This window comes from Vipera ursinii, assembly GCF_947247035.1.
Source record: "Vipera ursinii genome assembly, chromosome: Z".
NCBI lineage: Eukaryota > Metazoa > Chordata > Lepidosauria > Squamata > Viperidae > Vipera > Vipera ursinii.
This window is the reverse complement of record NC_139517.1, coordinates 79,893,922-79,912,904: the sequence shown is the minus strand read 5'-3', so window position 1 is coordinate 79,912,904 and position 18,983 is coordinate 79,893,922. Positions and strand designations below refer to the sequence as shown.

General features: G+C 35.4%; 1 protein-coding gene across 3 annotated transcripts in view; it reads left to right on the top strand.

The window, feature by feature from the left end:
- Positions 1-18,081, top strand: part of STT3B (STT3 oligosaccharyltransferase complex catalytic subunit B) — a 62,817-nt gene extending 44,736 nt beyond the window's left edge. For 2 of the 3 annotated variants that reach the window (XM_083376135.1, XM_083376137.1), the window contains exons 6-16: positions 900-998; positions 4,314-4,460; positions 5,630-5,678; positions 6,430-6,584; positions 10,101-10,312; positions 10,999-11,186; positions 11,307-11,478; positions 14,085-14,258; positions 15,232-15,345; positions 16,167-16,379; positions 17,652-18,081. In XM_083376135.1, the coding sequence (XP_083232261.1) occupies positions 900-998; positions 4,314-4,460; positions 5,630-5,678; positions 6,430-6,584; positions 10,101-10,312; positions 10,999-11,186; positions 11,307-11,478; positions 14,085-14,258; positions 15,232-15,345; positions 16,167-16,379; positions 17,652-17,732 (1,604 nt within the window). In that variant the 3' untranslated portion in view covers positions 17,733-18,081. The remainder of the gene's footprint in view (positions 1-899; positions 999-4,313; positions 4,461-5,629; positions 5,679-6,429; positions 6,585-10,100; positions 10,313-10,998; positions 11,187-11,306; positions 11,479-14,084; positions 14,259-15,231; positions 15,346-16,166; positions 16,380-17,651) is intronic. The other variant, XM_083376136.1, reaches the window with a different exon arrangement.
- The last annotated feature ends 902 nt before the right edge of the window (positions 18,082-18,983 follow it).

The window sequence follows — 18,983 nt, the reverse complement described above, 5'->3', positions numbered from 1 at the left end:
AATTGATACTTACATTAAGCTGTGCAAAGCTGTCCTGGCCACTGTTGCCACTTGCTCCTGTCCTGGGGTCTTGACTGATAAATACCCGAATCTCAATGGGCAAATCTCCAAGAGGGGTATCACTGCCATCCTAGCCCATACATGTCTGGTTACTCCTCTCATCTGTGATCAAATCATGGTTGAGGATGACCTTATTTCAGATAGACCTGGTATTCACTGGCAGCAAGCAAAAGCCAGGCCCTTTAAAGATTTGCTAATTGGGATCCCTAGGTTGAGATTAGGAGACTGGAACACATCACAGAAATTACATACTGAGGATGCATTCCCTGAGAGTGACCAACCCTCTGTCTTCCTTCATATCTCCCTGTGTGTGTCACTACAGTGATACTCTGGTTGCCCCGAACTTTTAGAAACTCCTTCTTAATTAAGGAACCAAAATGTCAATGTGCCACTCTATTTTTTTTTATTTTTTTATTTTAATTCCATTTATATCCCGCCCTTCTCCGAAGACTCAGGGCGGCTTACAAGCTTAGCAGTAGCCTTCATTCTATGTATATGCCTGCTTATTAGGGCTTTCACACACACCCCAAGCGGCATTATTACAAAGTCAGCTTAATTGCCCCCAACAATCTGGGTCCTCATTTTACCTACCTCGGAAGGATGGAAGGCTGAGTCAACCTTGAGCCTGGTGGGATGCGAACCTGCACTAATTGCAGGCAGCTGGTGTTACTTAAGGAGGCATTAGCCCACTGCTCCACCAAGGCTCTACTTGATAATATAAATTTATATTATAGAAATGGCCTTCAAATTTTCTGACAAATCCTAAAAATATAAGTGTACCAATTTTAAAAATTAACTTTTTTATTTTATAGTAATCTGACATTTTTTTTCATTCACAGCATACAGCACTTTCTATATTGTTGGGTTAATATTATCCATGCAGATACCTTTTGTTGGATTTCAGCCAATTAGGACAAGTGAGCACATGGCAGCTGCAGGTAAGAAAAAAAATAATGTATTGAAAATATTCACAATGAAGTTGTTCTAATTTTTTCAATAAAGAATTTAATAAAACTAAAAACTAATATTTAGAATACAGAAAAGAAGAAAGAAAATAAAAAGAAAGCCAAAAGTGTACAAAAGGAAGAAAAAAAATATAACTTCTGATTTTGTTTATAGCACTTACCGTATGTAATTTTATCTTTTCTATTGTTACAGCATAAACATGATTAGGAAAAAAATAGTTCAAAAGTTATAATTTTCTAACATGATATCCAGAAATCTCTATTTGGATTGGTATATATGCTGCTTGGATATTCTAAAATAAAGGTAGAATGTAAATCAAAAAAACAAAAATAAGCCTTGTAAAATGGAAATTCTTATATAGCATAACTGAACAATTTTGCCTAACTACTATAGATACTTATATGTAGTCCTCAAGCTACAACTGTAGTTGGGACAAGGATTGCTATGGCTAAATGACCTGGTCATAAAGCACAACATCAGGCAATTGCTTTGCTTAGCTACCACAATCCAGGTCATTGTCCTAACCCAAGACTTATTAAATAGCTTGGAGGGAATCCCAGGTAAAGAGCATGGAGGTGCTACACTGAGGTGGGGGACCACCAGCGCAGGGCACACACACAGATTGAAAGAGGAGGGTGCTGTAATACAGCACAAGCTTAAGAAGACCAAGGAAGGAGAGTGCGGGATGCCTGCTTGTGTACAGTCACAGGGAGACCATTGAAAGAGGGCGTAGAATGCATGTGTGCGATTGCAAGGATCCTATGCAAAGAGGGTGTGGGGTGCATGCCATCTCAGGGAGCCCATGGAAGGAGAATATAAGATGAAGGAAATTACAGGAACCCCAGGAAAAGAGGGCATAGGATGTGTGTGAGAAGAGGGGAAAGATAGTGCTGTGCATGCAAGTGGAGAGAAAATGGGAAGAAGACTCACCTGAATGACTTACAGCCTTCCTTGACAGCTTCTTGACTTTGCTTGTGGGAAGCCAGTAGGGAATGTTGCAAATGGCGATCACATGACAGCAGGCACATGCAATTGGTCATTATTAAAGCTGGTTGCCAGGTATCCAAATTTTGTTCTAAGGGCCAGAATTTCAAGTACATGTAGTTCTCAACTTACAACCATTTATTTAATGACCATTCAAAATTTCAACGGGATTGAAAATGTGACATGACCATTTTTCACACTTATGAACATTACAGCTTCCCCATGGTCACATGATCAAAATTTGGGTGCTTGGTAACTGGTTCATATTTATGATGGTTACAGTGTCCCGGGGTCATCATGTGATCGCCTTTTACAACTTTCTGAGAAGCAAAAACAATGGGGAAAAGAGATTCACTTAGCAAATATGTTACTAACTTAACAACTGCAGTGATTCATTTAAAACTCTGGCAAGAAAGGTCATAAAATGGAGAAAACTCACTTTAACAACTCTCTCATTTAGCAATAGAAATTTTGGGATCAATTGTGAAGATAGGTTGAGAACTACCTGTATTGATTGTAAGTCCCTTAGTTCAGAACAACTGCAGCTTTGAATAGTTGCTGAAGAAATGGTCATAACTCAAGACTTATTTGTGGCCAGATTTATTTTACACATATTCGTCTTAAATGTTACACAAATTTTCCCAGTATTAATCCTGTGCTGATTGTGTCATCATTCACTAACCTTGTTGATGACCAAATTATATATAAGATTATCAGTAATTATTTTGAAAGGCAAAATATGCAAAGGCAAAATATGCAAAGATTGCTAACTAACTTAGTAGCATAAAAGCACTTAGCATTAGCACTTGAACTTGTATACCATCCATAGTACATTATAGCACTCTCTAAGCAGTTTACAGAGTCAGCGTATTGTTCCCAACAATCTGGGTTCTCATTTTACTGACCTTGGAAGGATGGAAGACTGAGTCAACCTTGAACCAGTCAGGATCAAAGGAATTGAACTCCTAGCAGTGAACAGAGTTAGCCTATAATACTGTATTCTAACTACTGCGCCACCATGCAGATATTCTACCAATTAGTAATGAATAAAGAGCAGTAGTAGGAATAAATTAGTAACTTTTATTAAAAAAAATTATAATTTTTTTATAAAATTTATAAATTTTTATAAAATAAAAATTTGATAAAATTTTTTATAAATTTTATAAAAAAATTATAAATCGGTTTTAACTTTTTAATATGTACTAATTTATTCATGGGCACTGTTGTTTAATCGCTTTTAATTTTTGTATCTTGTTTTTTAATATGTATTGATTGCCCTGTTCACCGCCCTGAGTCCTTCGGGAGAAGGGCGGTATACAAATTAAATTAATAAATAAATAAATAAAATAAACTTTATGTTTGGAAAGATGTTCCAAGTAGCTGTTGCATTTGCTGATCAAAAAGGAAATATGAAGGAGAATATGTACAAGGATATCTACAAATTGGTGAATGGCTCTTAGAATGGCAAAATGCAGCCAGTATAAAATGATATGCATTGGTGCAAAGAATCCTCCAAACCTTCACATATATATTAATGGGTTCTGAGCTGACAAGATTGATCAGGAAGAAATGTTGATAAGTTGTAGCTGAATGAAAGTGTAAACTATTATATGAGGACTATTGATAAGCTTACCTTGTGCCCATTGGGAATATTAAGAGGGAGATTGAAAATAACATTGTCAATGTATGGTGGATTTATATAAATCTGTGATAAGGTTTTATTTGAAGTATTCTGTACTGCTCTGATAATTACACCTGAATAAGACACTGCAAAGTAGGAAAAGATACAAAAATGGGATAATATTAAAAACAATCAGGTTAGAGCAGGTTTTACAAGGAAAGATTACAGGTTCTAATGATAGAAATGGTTCAGAATTTGATGTTTTATCATTACTGTAATTCAGGATTGTATTTTGTCTGAAAGTATTTTAATTCTTTTTTCAACTTGTTTCATGGAAATAAGTAGTTGAAAAAATAAAATTAAGGATAAAAATTCTACTGAATTGACATGTTAAATAATTCAGTGAGTAATAAAAAAGAAAAATGAACATCCAATGGGGAAAAAATAAGATAGCTACAGAAAAATTAAAAGAATATTACAGATAATGAATATATGTATATTAGGAAAATATGAGCATCTTAAAATACAATGATCATACATATGACAGCATACACATCAATCCACATGTCTGTAAATACATAAAATAAATAAAAGAAATATGCATAATGTGAACAAAATTAGCATTTATTTAGAACAAGGACTGTTTGTTAAACAACACAACTGTATCTTTTCATTTTAATAGGTGTATTTGCTCTTCTACAAGCCTATGCCTTCCTGCAGTATATGAGAGACAGACTAACAAAGCAAGAATTTCAGACATTATTCTTCTTAGGTATATCTTTGGCTGCTGGAATTGTATTCCTGAGCGTTATCTATTTAACATATACAGGTAAGTAATATCCCAATAAATATTTCCTGTTGTCAGTCTGTGGCCAGATACAATACGCTTGTTTCAGATATTTTTTGTTTCTGTGCATGAAATAATATGGAGCTTTTTTATTTGATTTTTTAAAAAAGGAGTAGGAGAAAAGGCAATGACTTCAACAGATTGAGGGAAGATGATGGCAAATGGCTCTTTGGGCAGGCCAGTAGCCTATGCCATGCTTTAGTCAGCAGCCACGGGGAAGAAACGAAGGTTCTGGGAAGGTGGGAGGCAGTCAGGCCTGTGATACATGTTATGCTGGGACATTGGTGAAGGGTGGGGAAAAAAGATGCTGGGAATGTGGAGAGCATTGGGTCAGTGGGTATGCTATACTGAGAACTTGTGTGGGGAGAGATGGGGATGATGTGAGTGAGCCTTGCCCTGTTCGCTCTCCCTAAATTTTGTTCTATCCAGAACTAAAATAAATGTTAAATGTTTACTTTCTGCCAAACTATGTGTAGCCTGAAACAGTTTGACAAAATATCAAGAATATGATAGAATATGCTCCTGGAGTCAAAACTGTATTTTATGCCTGCCTCTATTCATATAATAAATAATCATTTCAGATAATATGGTGTCTTTGGAATTGTAGATGCTTCATAAGAATATACATTTTATTGCATAGAAGCAGAGTGTTAACATGTCTTAAAGGATTGGAAACAAGGTTCATGTAGAACAGAAAGTCCTATCTGCCTTTTAAATTTGTTCTTATTTTCTGCTGTAGACTCTGTAATGTCTTCCATTCTGATTGTGTGTGTGTGTGTGTGTGTGTGTGTGTGTGTGTGTATCCTACTATTAAATACAGTACATTGTGTTGTTTAAATGTTCCCTTTATTTTTTTGAGATACACACACACACACACACACTCACACACTGCTCCTAACAGACGTTCTAGCTTTTATTGTTAGAGACTTCCTTAATAGGTTGTGCAGCTAAGGTTCAGACAGTCAGTAAAGATAATTATCAATACATGAAGAAGGAACAGTTTAAAGGGGGCACTAAGGGAATTAATTTAAAAGTAAGATTGGAGAGAAATATTTTTTTTAATATAGATTGAGAGAACAGTTCATTTTGAAGGTTTGAAAGTAAATGTACTTATACATGGTAGCTTCTAAGTTACTGTAATGTCTTTTCAGGTTATATTGCACCATGGAGTGGCAGATTCTACTCATTGTGGGATACCGGGTATGTATGAATATAACGTAAAATTACATAATCTTTGACTTGTTAATGGAAAACAGCCACCAACCATCACTCTGTCTCTCTCCCTGCAAGAAAAAAAATATCGAGTATAAATAATAGCTTTTACTATCTACACTAAAGTAATTTAAAATTTTTATTAGTGTCAATATATATTTTCTTTTGATATTATAGTACAACAACTGTTTTTTATTTAATTTCTTATTTTTCATCTTTGGATTCATCTATAATTTATTCATGATTAATATTGAATTTATATTTAATATTCTGTATTGTCAGCTTTTTATGATTCATTGTGTTAATATACACACTTTAAAGGAGAAGATAATGTTACTTCATTGAACAGAATATGAATATGTTTTACCTTGTTATATAACAATAGTATAATTTATAGAATGCAAAAGAATATTTTGATATTTATGACATGCCATTTTTTTCATTCTTTGAATAAATGGCTACATTTGATCATATCATTTGGGTTTTAGCAAGGTACCAAAGGTAGTTTGAGAATCACTTTTTCTCAATTTCTAAAATTTAATTGAAGCAATATGTAGGACATATACCCACTCCAAAAAAATAAACTTATACAAACCTTTAAAAGATAAGAATATACTGGTATTTAAAGACATAGTGTATTTGATTTGAAAATTTTCAGTAATCTGTAGCTGTACTATTTTTTATCATTTTTAGAGTTTCATCACTTTAAAATAATTTGAATTTATTTCTTTTAAACAAGGTATGCAAAAATTCACATCCCGATCATTGCCTCAGTGTCTGAGCATCAGCCTACAACTTGGGTTTCCTTCTTTTTTGATCTACATATTCTCGTCTGTACTTTCCCAGCAGGCCTGTGGTTCTGCATCAAAAATATCAATGATGAAAGAGTCTTTGGTAAGAAGAAATATCTTTTCAAAATGAAACTAAATTGAATTGCTAGCATTCTTTTTTTTAAAACAAAAACAAATTTTATTGAATGTTCAATTAAAAACAAAAGTGGACATGTTACAGCTTCCCTGGCTTCAACATTGTTATTAGTATTACCTTATGTAAAGAAAAAAAGGAAAAAAAGAAAGTTACATTGTAACAAAATGTGCATATAATATCTGAGTTTTCTAGTGAACATTCTTTCATTCGTCTACAATGTAATTAAGTAACTTTCAATTCTGTCTTGTAAAAGGTTTCTGAACTATCAACTAATCAGTCGGTATTCATCCCAGCGTTTCTCCTTAACTCTGGCCATTTGTACACATTGTTCCAAATTTCATAAATATTCCTTTTCAGTTTTGTTTTTGATCTCTAATGTTAACCTATCCATTTCAGTGCAGGATAGGATTTTGCTTATTAATTCTTCAGTAGTGGTTTCTTTCCTTTTCCATTTTTGAGCATAAGCCAATCTTGATGCAGTCAAAATATGCAGTATTAAGTATAAAGATCATTTGCTGAATTTATCATTAATTGTCCCTAGTAGGAAGGTTTCGGGTCTTAGTTCAATTTTTTGTGGTGTTATCTCTTCAAGCCAATTTTTTATCAGGTGCCAAAATTTTGAGCTTTTAGACATTCCTACCACATGTGATAATAGGTCCCTGATAACTACATTTCTAGCATGTCAGTGAGGTTTTTTTTATCCATGTTTCCTAGCCTTATGGGGGGAAGGTGCCACCTATAAAACATCTTGTATAAATTTTCTTTTCAAGTGGTGACTAGCGTTAGCCTCCTGTTCCTGTCCCATAGTGATTGCCGATTGACTAGATCAATGGTACAGCCAAAGTTTTTGTTCCAGATTAGCATTGTATCTTTAACCTGTTCTTCTAACATGTCTTGTTCTAATAAATATTGATATATCATTTTTATCATTTTGTCTTCTGTTCCTAATAGGATTTTATCTAATTCTGTGTCCTCTAATTTTATCCCGGGTTCTTTTTTATCTTTTCTGTATCATGTCTGTATTTACAAATAAGCCCACCGTTCCAGCTCTATACCATCTGCTAATAATGTTTTCCTTGTTTTCACCTCTCTGTTCTTATGTAGAATATCTTTGTATGTAATTACTCTTCCTAAGTTCATTAATTTTGGGTGCATAAATATCTCCAATGTCGATATCCAGTTGAGAATTTCTATAAAATTGATTTTTTAAATTTTAGTCCACACCTCTGTTAGTGCCCGTCTAATGTAGTGTTTCTGAAAGTACTGGTGTGCCTTGTGTTTCCCCTCCCACAGTATTGCATGCCACCCTATCTGCATGTCATGGCCTTCTGATGCTAACAATCTTCTGTTCTTAGATTTATCCAGTCCTTTATCCACACAGATGCTGCCGCCTGATAATATTTTTCCCAATTCGGGAAGCCAGGCCCTCCTCTTTCCCCCTGTCTCTTTATCTGACGGGGGGGGTAGTTTTCGCTCTGGGGTTTCCCTTCTTTTTTTCTTCGGAGTTCTCTGGAATGATTTTATGCTCCGGAGCACTTGCAAGGATTTGCTAGGTACTCACGGCACCAGGTTAGTTGTAACGGTGTTCCGCTGATTCACTGCTGTTTCTGTCCAGCTGACAGCTGTCATTTCTTTGTGGCTGCCATTTTGGGCCGTCTCCTTCTCCTGGGCGACTTCTCCGAGACTTTCCTGCTTTTTATGATTCGGACCGCCGTCCAGAATCGTTCAGCTGGGCGCCTCTTTATCCAATCTCCCTCCGATAGATCTGAGGCTTTAAAAAACCCGCCGGGCACAGAGAGGTGGCTATGGAATCAGCGCGCTCATTCAGAGCGGCGTTTCAACACAGCCATTTTGTTTGACAGCTGGCTCCGCCTCAAATTCTTATTGTGTTTATTGGAACATATTTCTCAGAAATTAAAAACGATAATATATTTTTATTTAGGTTTATTAACTTTATGATCAATGTCATTTCATATTTTTATTTTTATAATAGACAACCCATGACCTGCTGAGTCATTCTTCTTTCCACATATAATATAGGTTTGCACTGTTTATCCTCCCCTCACTATCTTCAAGAATGTCCAGTGAAGCTGCCACCTCCTCCTTCCCCTTCCACCACCTTCTTCTTGGCTTGCCCACAGAACTGCCTGCCACTTTGCTGGGAGGGAGAAGGGAGAACCAAGGGAGTTGTCGATCACGAGGAAAATTTCATCCTCATCTTCAAGAGCTGCCTTCCTCTAGCGAGGAAGAGGGCTCACTCTTTCACTGTTGGTGCCCTCAACCACTGTTTTCTCTCTCACTATTCTTCACTGTTTGGATGATATTGGGCAGGTGATAAGTGGTACCTGGTTTCCTCCAGACATAACATTTAGAATTGAGACCAAAAGTTCATTCTTGGTTTTATCAGACCAGAGAATCTTGTTCCTCAAAATATGAGAGTCCTTCCGTTGCTTTTTTTTTTTTTTTTGCAAAGTTCAAGTGTGTTTTCATGTGTTTAGGACTGCAGAGATGCTTCTGTCTAGCCACTCTGCCATAAAGCCCAGATCAGTGCAGGGCTGCAGTGATGGTTGTTCTTCTGGAACTCTGTCCCATCTCCATACAGGATCTCTGGAGCTCAGTCAGAGTGACCATTGGTTCTGTCTTACTAAGGTGCTTCTCCCCCAATTGCTCAGTTTGACAGGCGACCAGCTCTGGTTGTGCCAAACTTGTTCTGTTAGAGAATTATGGAGGCCACTGTGCTCTTAGGAACCTTCATCGTAGCAGAAATTTTATTATAGCCTTCCTCAGATCTGTGTCTTGCAGTAATCCTGCCTCTTAGCTCTGCAGACAGTTCCTTGGCTTTTGCTCTGCTACAGTATGTCAGCCTTCTATAGAGAGGTGTGTGCCTTTCCAGATCATGTCCAATCGATTTAATTTACCACAGGTCAACTGCAATTAAGGTGTGGAAACATGTCAGCAGCGATCAAGAGAAATGGAAGGCACCTAAGCTAAATTGCAAGTGTTGTTGCAAAGGCTCTGAATACTTATGCCAATGTGATATTTCAGTTTTTTTCTTTGTTAATAAATTTACAGACATTTCTAAAATTCTGTTTTCACTTTGTCATCATGGGGTACTGAGTATAAATTAATGAGAAAAAAATGAATTTCAACAGTAGAATCAGGCTGTAGCATAACCAAATTGACAAAAGTGAAGGAGGTCTGAATACTTTCCTAATGCACTGTATGTAATGCTGTATTTGGCAAAAATTACTCCGGTCATTTACAGCATGAAAACATAAGAACAGATTGAAAATATCGAAGCCGATATGATGGCAAAAGCTGACCACTAGAACAATAGGGTTAGGGTTAGGGTTGATGATAAAGTTTGATCATGAACTTCTGGGAAATAAGCATTCAAGCTTTAATTCAAGCTTCTTGTGCATTTGAAAAATTGCATTTGTGATGAACCTAATATTAAAATTGAATGTTTGTATGTCTTTGCAGTGGCTTTGTATGCAATCAGTGCTGTTTATTTTGCTGGAGTGATGGTTCGCCTGATGCTAACTTTGACTCCAGTGGTTTGTATGTTGTCAGCCATTGCATTCTCAAATGTTTTTGAACATTATTTGGGTGATGATATGAAGAGAGAAAATCCTCCAGTAGAAGATAGTAGTGATGAAGATGATAAAAGAAATCCAGGAAACCTTTATGATAAGGTGAGCCTTGAAAAGTTTGATATTTGTCTAAATTAATTTAAAAAAATGTTTAATATAGGTGAAAATCATGTAAGTGGAAATAATGTTATTCAGTGGTCCCCAATTACACCACCTTGACGGCCCGGCGCAGGGAGAGCATGTGAGTGGCAAGTACATGGATACATGCACAACCCTATTGCTGCAAGCAGCAGGGATGTGCACCCACCACTTGTGCAAATGTATCTTTGTGCATGAGCAGAGGGTGCTGATGTGAGTGAAGCTTCGTGCATAAGGACAAGGGCCCACCACTTGCATGAGTAGAGCTGCATGCGCACTTGCCTGCTGCTCACATGGCCCGGTTTCAAAAAGGCTGCAGCCCTCTAATTGGCCACAGCACAGGGGTTGGGGACCCATGTTGTTTATGATCTCTGCATACTTCATCAAACTATTCATTTTTTTTCCTTCTTTCATCATGATTTTACCATTTTAGTGTCCAAAACATGGTTGAATATACTTAAGGCAGATTTAGATTATTAGTATCCCTTCATACATTCCATTTTGAAAAATTCTTTTCACCTGAAATATTTCAATTCTTAAAGTACTTTTTAAAATCAGAAATGGTGAGACTCATTACTGAAAGCAGGATTTTTTAAAAACTGAAATCTGATAGATTAAAAGGAAAAATTTAATTTGTTTTCTTTGCTCAGGCAGGTAAAGTGAGGAAACATATATCTGAGCAGGAAAAAACTGAAGAAGGTCTTGGGCCCAATATAAAGAGCATTGTCACAATGTTGATGCTAATGCTGTTGATGATGTTCGCTGTTCACTGTACATGGGTAACCAGCAATGCCTACTCCAGTCCAAGTGTTGTCTTAGCCTCTTACAATCATGATGGGTAAGATTCACTATTTTATATATATATCCATTATTTACAATACATTGTTACTATTCAAAGCATTGTTAATATGAAGTGATAATTATTTTGACACGATCTTAACTTTTATTTCTCTAATAGGACACGGAACATTTTGGATGACTTTAGGGAAGCATATTATTGGCTAAGACAAAATACAGATGAACATGCAAGAGTAATGTCTTGGTGGGATTATGGCTATCAGATAGCTGGAATGGCAAATCGAACTACTCTAGTTGATAATAACACTTGGAATAACAGCCACATAGCTCTGGTATGTAGTGATTATTGATCACAGCTGTCACTATACATATTGGTTTCATTGTAGCATATTATACATATTGCATTATGCTTATCAAAGCTTAATTCTAAAAAGAACAGTTTATGAGACAAGAATGTGCCAGGATTATAGTACAATTTTTATAGTTCACACTTAATATAATATATGTAGATTGATTTCAGTACCTGTACCTGTATTTTATGTTTCCAACACTGGAATTTTAACAAATGTTATTGCTATTTTAAACTGCATGTTTTCTTGCATGTGAACTTTGCAAGGCATTCCAAATGAAGCTAGCATATAATAAGAACTAGTTATTTATCCGAATAGCAATGTTTTTCTCTCACAAATCTCAGCTGAGTTCATTTTTCTTGTTATATAATTTATTCATTGCAAGAGTGGACATCCTGTGAGCCATTTGCATCTGCAGTCCTAAATATGTGTTGCTTGGAGCTCCTAAGAATCTATTTTTTTTTTTTAAAAAAACTGCAATGAAGGTTAAACATGAGAGGGTTGAAATGCTGGTAACCTTAATAAATATATTTTGTAAAAGAAAATATATAATAAACCTTACCAAAAGTGAATTCCTAAACTGATCCTACTATATTGCAATAGATGAACTATCTCAGCATGTCATATCAGCTTTATTATGGTACTTTAAACTTATAACTTTTTTTGTACTTTTGCTAGATTTTTTTTATATTAGTAACAAGATTACTCTAATTTAAAATATAGTTGAGAAATATGCTGAAGTTACATTATATTGATAACTGCTATGACATAAATGCTTACACCTGGCAGGAAGATGCAAGTTCCAGACCTGCAGACAGATAAGTGACTGTTGGGTAGGGGATGGTGGAAGGGGGCACAGGGGAGGTACAGCAGAGTACAAGAAGTGCAGTAAGGGTGGGGGTTGTTATGAAGGGGTACATGAGGCACAGGTCAGGGAGGGTGCATGAGAGATGAGGGTTGGGAGAGATGCGTGAGAGTGCATCATGGGTGGGGGGAGGAATGCAGGGCGTGACATGGATCAAGAAGGGTGTATAAGCATGCAGCATGAGTTGGGGAGAGTATGCAGAGGTGTGATACAAGTTCAAGAAGAAGAAGCACGTACTGGGAGAGATGGTGGTGCCAGTAACTGGCATAGTGTGTGCACAGAGGGCTGGAAAAAGAGGTGGGGGAGACTTTGTACAACTTGCAGTTCTGGATTTTTCTGGAATTAATATACCTATGTATATTAGCATCATGAAAGGGCAGTTTTGAAACAATGAATTGAAAAATAAGTCACCACAGTATTAGCACCTATCAAAAAGTAGTGATAATTTCTTCTTTCCAAACTATTGTCATCTTGGCAGGTAACATAGAGATTTGGATAGAAAATAGAACTTTTTGAAAGGACAGGGTTGGTTCTTAGAAAGTTTGAATTTGGATATAAATTTTTTGTTATGTTGTGTGACATAGAGGACTACTAAATTTATCTTTTAATTCAACAAGATTCTAAATTGGATTGGATTTATTTCATAAGAGATTAATAACTTGTTCGGGTAGGTTGGGCTAATCTTGTGATTTGATAGTAAAAATTGTTTTTTCAGTAGAAGTAAATAAAATTCTTTTCTGCTCATATCGGTTTCACGTATATTCAATTTACAGGTAGTCCTTAGGTTACAACCATTTGTTCAACAACAGTTCACAATTACAGTGGCCTTCAACAAATGGCACTTACACCTGGTCCCCAAAGTCATGGCTGTTACAGCTCCCTTGTGGTCATGTGATAAAAATTGGTTGTTTAGCAACTTGTGTGCATTTATGAGCATGAAGCAAATTTCTCTGGTCCACATATCTTCTCCCCCCCTCCCCATATTTCCATTTGGCCACCCTACACAGTGGCACTAAGTGACAGCATTTGGGTTGTCATCTACTTCAGCCACAGGGCAACCTCAGCCAAGAAGTGATGCCTCAAGTCCCACAGTACAGCCAGATAAGTGCTGCAGTGCAAAGCTCCAGCTGTAAGCACCTCCCTATGCATCATAGACCCTGCTGCTTCCAGCTGACCTTCACTGTCTTCCTCCCACTGCTGACAAGGTGTACCTGGCCTGAATCTATGTCACGCAGCTACTAGCCATGCCTTTTTGATGCTATTTGTACCATTCTCCAAATCACACTTATGCCCACTTTCCCTGGCCTCCTGCACTTGCACCACAGCAGTGCTTTCTCCAACTCTTACATCACCTGTGCTAGTTCTCCCCCATCCCCATGTGACACTCCTGCACTCCTTACTTAGTACTCTCAGTCTTCTTGCCTAACAACCTGCACATCTTGGATTACAATGACAACCACTACTAGTCACTTAGCAATGACAATCCTGGCCTCAAATTGCTATAGTAACTCCAGGACTACCTATACATGTACTTTTTCTGATGTAACTTTGGAACTGAAAATCAAGTTGCTAAATTTCAAATTCACAGCTGGAAACTGTGTCTGTTAAACTTGAAAATGCTAGAGTGGTTTATTTAAAAAACATGCAGACTTAGCCAAATTCAAAATACCTAGAGTTAAGGTAAATTTAAGGAGAATATATTTAAAAATATTTTTTATTCTAGGTAGGAAAAGCTATGTCATCAAATGAGACAGCAGCCTATGAGATCATGAAAAGTCTAGATGTGGATTATGTCTTAATAATCTTTGGAGGTGTAATTGGCTATTCTGGTGATGATATCAACAAATTTTTGTGGATGGTAAGGATAGCGGAAGGAGAACACCCTAAAGATATTAGGGTAAGTCAGAAGAGCTTTTAAAATGTATACTTAGCACATGCAGTTTTTCTGCCTTAGCCTTTTTGTTTAGTCTAACAAGATCTTATATGTAATGCTTTCATCTTTCTGTAAAAGAAATTATCCCAAATTTGTTAGATATTTCTATGGACACTTATAAACATTGGCTAGAATTACAGTGTCCCAATTAATTAGCATATTAAGTAGTAGTAGTAGTTACTTTTGATGTTTTGATGTTTTGATACAATATAGCCAAAAGTGAAGATGAAATGAAAACATATTATCACTTAGTCTTATAGCAATAAGACAAAAATTAAAACAAGGAATTACAAAATGAATATTTAAAAATGAATTAGTAATCAAATCATTTTTACACTTGAATTGCCCACTCTTTTTTTAACAATTCTTGAAGCACTATACAGGTCATCCTTGACTGACAATCTGCCACCTAGTGAATTTTCAAAGTTGCAACAGACCTTTCGGGGGGGTATTTATGATCCAGTTTGTGACCACGTGTTGGGTGCTCAGCAAGCAGCCACATTGTGGCCCTTTGCAGGATCCAAGGATCATATGACCATATTTTATGATATCTATCAAAAATCAGCATTTACTTCTGGTTTTTTTACTCAGAGTGATCCATTAGTTCTTTTTTAACAACTGCCACATTCACTTCACCACCACTGCAAAAAAAAGTCATCAAATCAAGTTGGTCACGTGAGTGATTTGATTTATGATCATCATGACTTGCAACTGTGGTGGATAGCTCCATTATTGTCTTAAGTGGAAAACTACTTGTACATTTCTTACCATTGTATGCATCTTAGAATAAAAATACAATCTGTGAAAAAATTAGAACTACTTTGAATCACTCTGGGTTTTTTCAGTGATTATTTGTTTAAAATAACTGATGGTTGTATTTTTATTCTGTTTTATCCTGTTTTTCTAATCTGGCTTCATTTCTTTCTTTTTCTTAAAGGAAAGTGACTATTTCACTCCACAAGGAGAGTTTAGAGTTGATAAAGCAGGATCTCCAACCTTGCTGAACTGTCTTATGTATAAAATGTCATATTACAGATTTGGAGAAATGCAGGTTAGTCCTGTGTGTTTGGGTGCACCTTAATAGTAATGTTTCCTTACATTCCTATGTATATCCCAGACAGTACACTTCACAATTATTGTGATTTCATAAAATCATCATTTCTAGGCCTTTCTATAATATGATAAAAGTGAAATAATGTTAAGTAATCCTAAAAAGGAAAAGAAAGGAAATTTTTCCTTGTAATGATGGATAAGCATGCAGGGTCACAAAATATTTTCTATATCAATCCTTTACCAACTTGTACTAGTTACCATTTGTTACTGAGTTCAATTCAAAGTTGGTTTTTACCTCTCAAAATTCAAGGTTAGAAATTTTACTGTGCCTTTATATTTCCTTGTCAACTAAGTTATAACAAATGGAGACTAGTTAAAAGTTAGCCTTAATGGCATTTACCGTAATTCTCACTGATAATCTTTTAGAGGAACAGCATTTAATTTTATTTCAAAAGCATTCTTCTGGTCTGCTTATTACTGATAATGCATGAACTGCATTTATAACTTTTATATATTATGATTATTAGTTTATGAGATTTCTTTGGTCATAATTTGAAATAGAAAATAAGGATTACTTATAGGGGAAGGATTCTGCTGAAATTCTTGATATTTTCTCCCTTTTTTACTGAAACTGCTTACTTATTTTACATTTAATTTGTATAGTTTAATACTGGACTTTAATCATGCTTTGTTCAACATTATATAAAAAGCTGTATGAATAACATTTTCAGATCTGTTGCCCATGTTTTCAAGATAATGTATATACCGTTGTAGTACCATGTTTAGAATTTAATATACCTGTTTGCATTAATTTTGTAGCTGGATTTTCGGACTCCCCCAGGATTTGATCGAACCCGCAATGCTGAAATTGGCAACAAGGACATTAAGTTTAAACATTTGGAAGAAGCCTTTACTTCAGAGCACTGGCTTGTTAGAATATATAAAGTGAAAAAGTTAGACAACAGAGAAACATTGGACCACAAGCCTAGACTTACCAGCATTTTACCAAAACAGAAGTATTTGTCAAAAAAGGTGGGTTCTTAGTGAAATTTTCGAAGGAAATTTTAAATACTATACTAGTTTTACCAGATACTATTAGGCCTTTCTATTAGCCACATAAATGGACACTTTTGTTTCCAATAAAAGTACAGCTGAAATAATAATGGTTAACATTTGATTAATAAAGCATGTGGGATTATATTTATCATTTGTACTCATAGGCAGACTACGCCCCCAAAATCCCAGCTAAATGTAATAAAATTGATTATCTAAAATACATTAATAGTATTCTAGTTATTATGTTGGTTCACTTAGTAAATGTGAAAATATCTTTCTGAAAAATGATGCTTAGACATTTCAGAATGACTTATTTTGTAAAATAATTAAACCTGAACTTGTTGTTGACAGCTCAAGTGTCTGCCTTTTTCCTGTTTTAAAATCATCTCATTTGAATACATTTTTTCACCATTATTGTGTGGTCATCTAGTCTATTGGACAATCAAGTCTTCAGGAATTAAAATAAAATCCTCTTCAAACAGAAAAGTTTTACCTGATTTTTTTTATAAGAAAGTAGTCTATTGTAAACATTCAAGCAACAATTCTGATTTTGCATGTTTTAAATGTGAAAGAAAGAAAATAGAACTTTGTGTGGATAATTGTGTGTGTGTGTGTGTGTGTGTGTGTGTGCGCAAAATAATTACATTTGACAATATTAACATTGCAACACAATTTATTTTAGAAATATCTGGAACACGGTAGAACTGTTTTTATCTATAGTCCATAGAAATTAAAATGTAAACCTTGGAGCATTCTTTTTAAATAATAATCACAATAACTCTTTTAAAGGAATTAGAGCTTATGAGTGCAGTTTTTGAAATACTACTTCTTGTGTTGAATGCTATAAGTTACGGTGGCATTAGCAGAAAGCAAACAGCATTGAGAAATATTTTTTCTTGCTACAGGACAATATGTTAAATAACTGTCATTCAACTTAAATAGCAGTGTTTGCTGCAAACAAGTGTAATCTGAAACCTAAAACCTTAGGTTTCATTGAAAACAGCGACAATGACTAAAGAAAAACATTCATAGAACAACATTCTTAAATTTGGGGTGAGGGATTTGGGGAACAGGCTACATGTCAGTAGTAACTAGTACACATTCTAAAGTACCTGCATATGCTACTTCCTACCTTTCTAGCCTTGACTTAAAACATAATAATTAAGGATTCTGGAGCAATTCAAAAACATGAGCATTGTCGCTAGAGCATTATAAATAACTAATGCACTATTCTGTTTTTCTTTTTAGACTGCCAAAAGGAAGCGTGGCTACATTAAGAATAAACTAATTTTAAAGAAAGGCAAGAGACCCAACAGGAAGACAGTTTAAAAAACACTGTACTGATTGCTAATATTGAAGCAGTTGTCCTTGAGATAACCAGTCTTTGCCTTTAGCTCAAGTCATGTTTCACAACAACATGAGGGTACAGAACCACCTTTGGTCCAGATTATTGTACAAAAACTTTCAGGCAATGTCTGACTTAAATTTTGGCTTATTGAGAACAGCTGTTTTAGATTTGTATTGTGGAGCAAGACAGGGCTGCTGTCCAGGTCTTAGCGGCAGATTTTTTTAAATGGGTACATATTATCCTTCACATTAATTGAATTTGAACTGATTGCACCAAAGAGCCCTTTAATTCGGTCCTTGGCACATGCATACTTGTCAGTTTTTTTTAAAATCTTCTGTTGAACAGCAATATCTCAACTGGAATGATAAAATGTGAATTGGTTAGCCTCATTGTGATACTTGCAACAGTGTGGCTAGTTTGACATTTAGAACAACTCCTTTGAGGTATTTGTTTTATGAGACAACTCATTGTTGCAGTATGTTGTGTTCAAGACTGTATATCTAGCTTCAGTTTCACTAATCATGGCACAGATTACGTGCTTGGATGAGGCCATTTATTTTGAGAAGAAGTGGTCTTTGCTGCCCTTCAAGGGTGTGTAGTAGATCTTGCATCGAAGAGGTAAATACAAGGGCTACATTTGAACCTTATATCTGATACGACAATAATGAATGCTATTGAGCACCATAGCACCTGGTGTTCTCAAAACTACCTTGTTTAACCAGAAGTTTATATTATACAATATTTTGGCCTGTTAGGAGAAAAATTGACAAGTATCCAGACTTGTTTCCTGCATCTATTACAGGCAGAAGGGTTTATAAGTCTGCCTGCTTATCTGTCTTTTTTCATGGGGTTGGGTTTCTGGAAGTAACTACGTTTTTCTCCATATTTTTATTTAGTGCTTCAGTTGATGGAATTTCTGCTTTGAATATGCGTTGTCTTTTATAGTTTATGAAAAAGATTTTATCAAGTGCACTAAATCATAAATGGAGACTGAACATGTTCAATTTCCAACTATACAAACTTGAACATTATTTGTTATTTTATTAAAAAATGTATATGGGTAGGATTCATTGATGGCCACAGGATATAATTTTGATATAAAAAACAGCTTATGCCAGCTTTGTTAATGTAAAGCAGAATAGTATGTACCTTCCCAAAAATATCATTTGATCAGTGAGAAAGTTACTGCTGACATTACAGATGTATAATTTTATTTGTATTTTTTTTTCCTT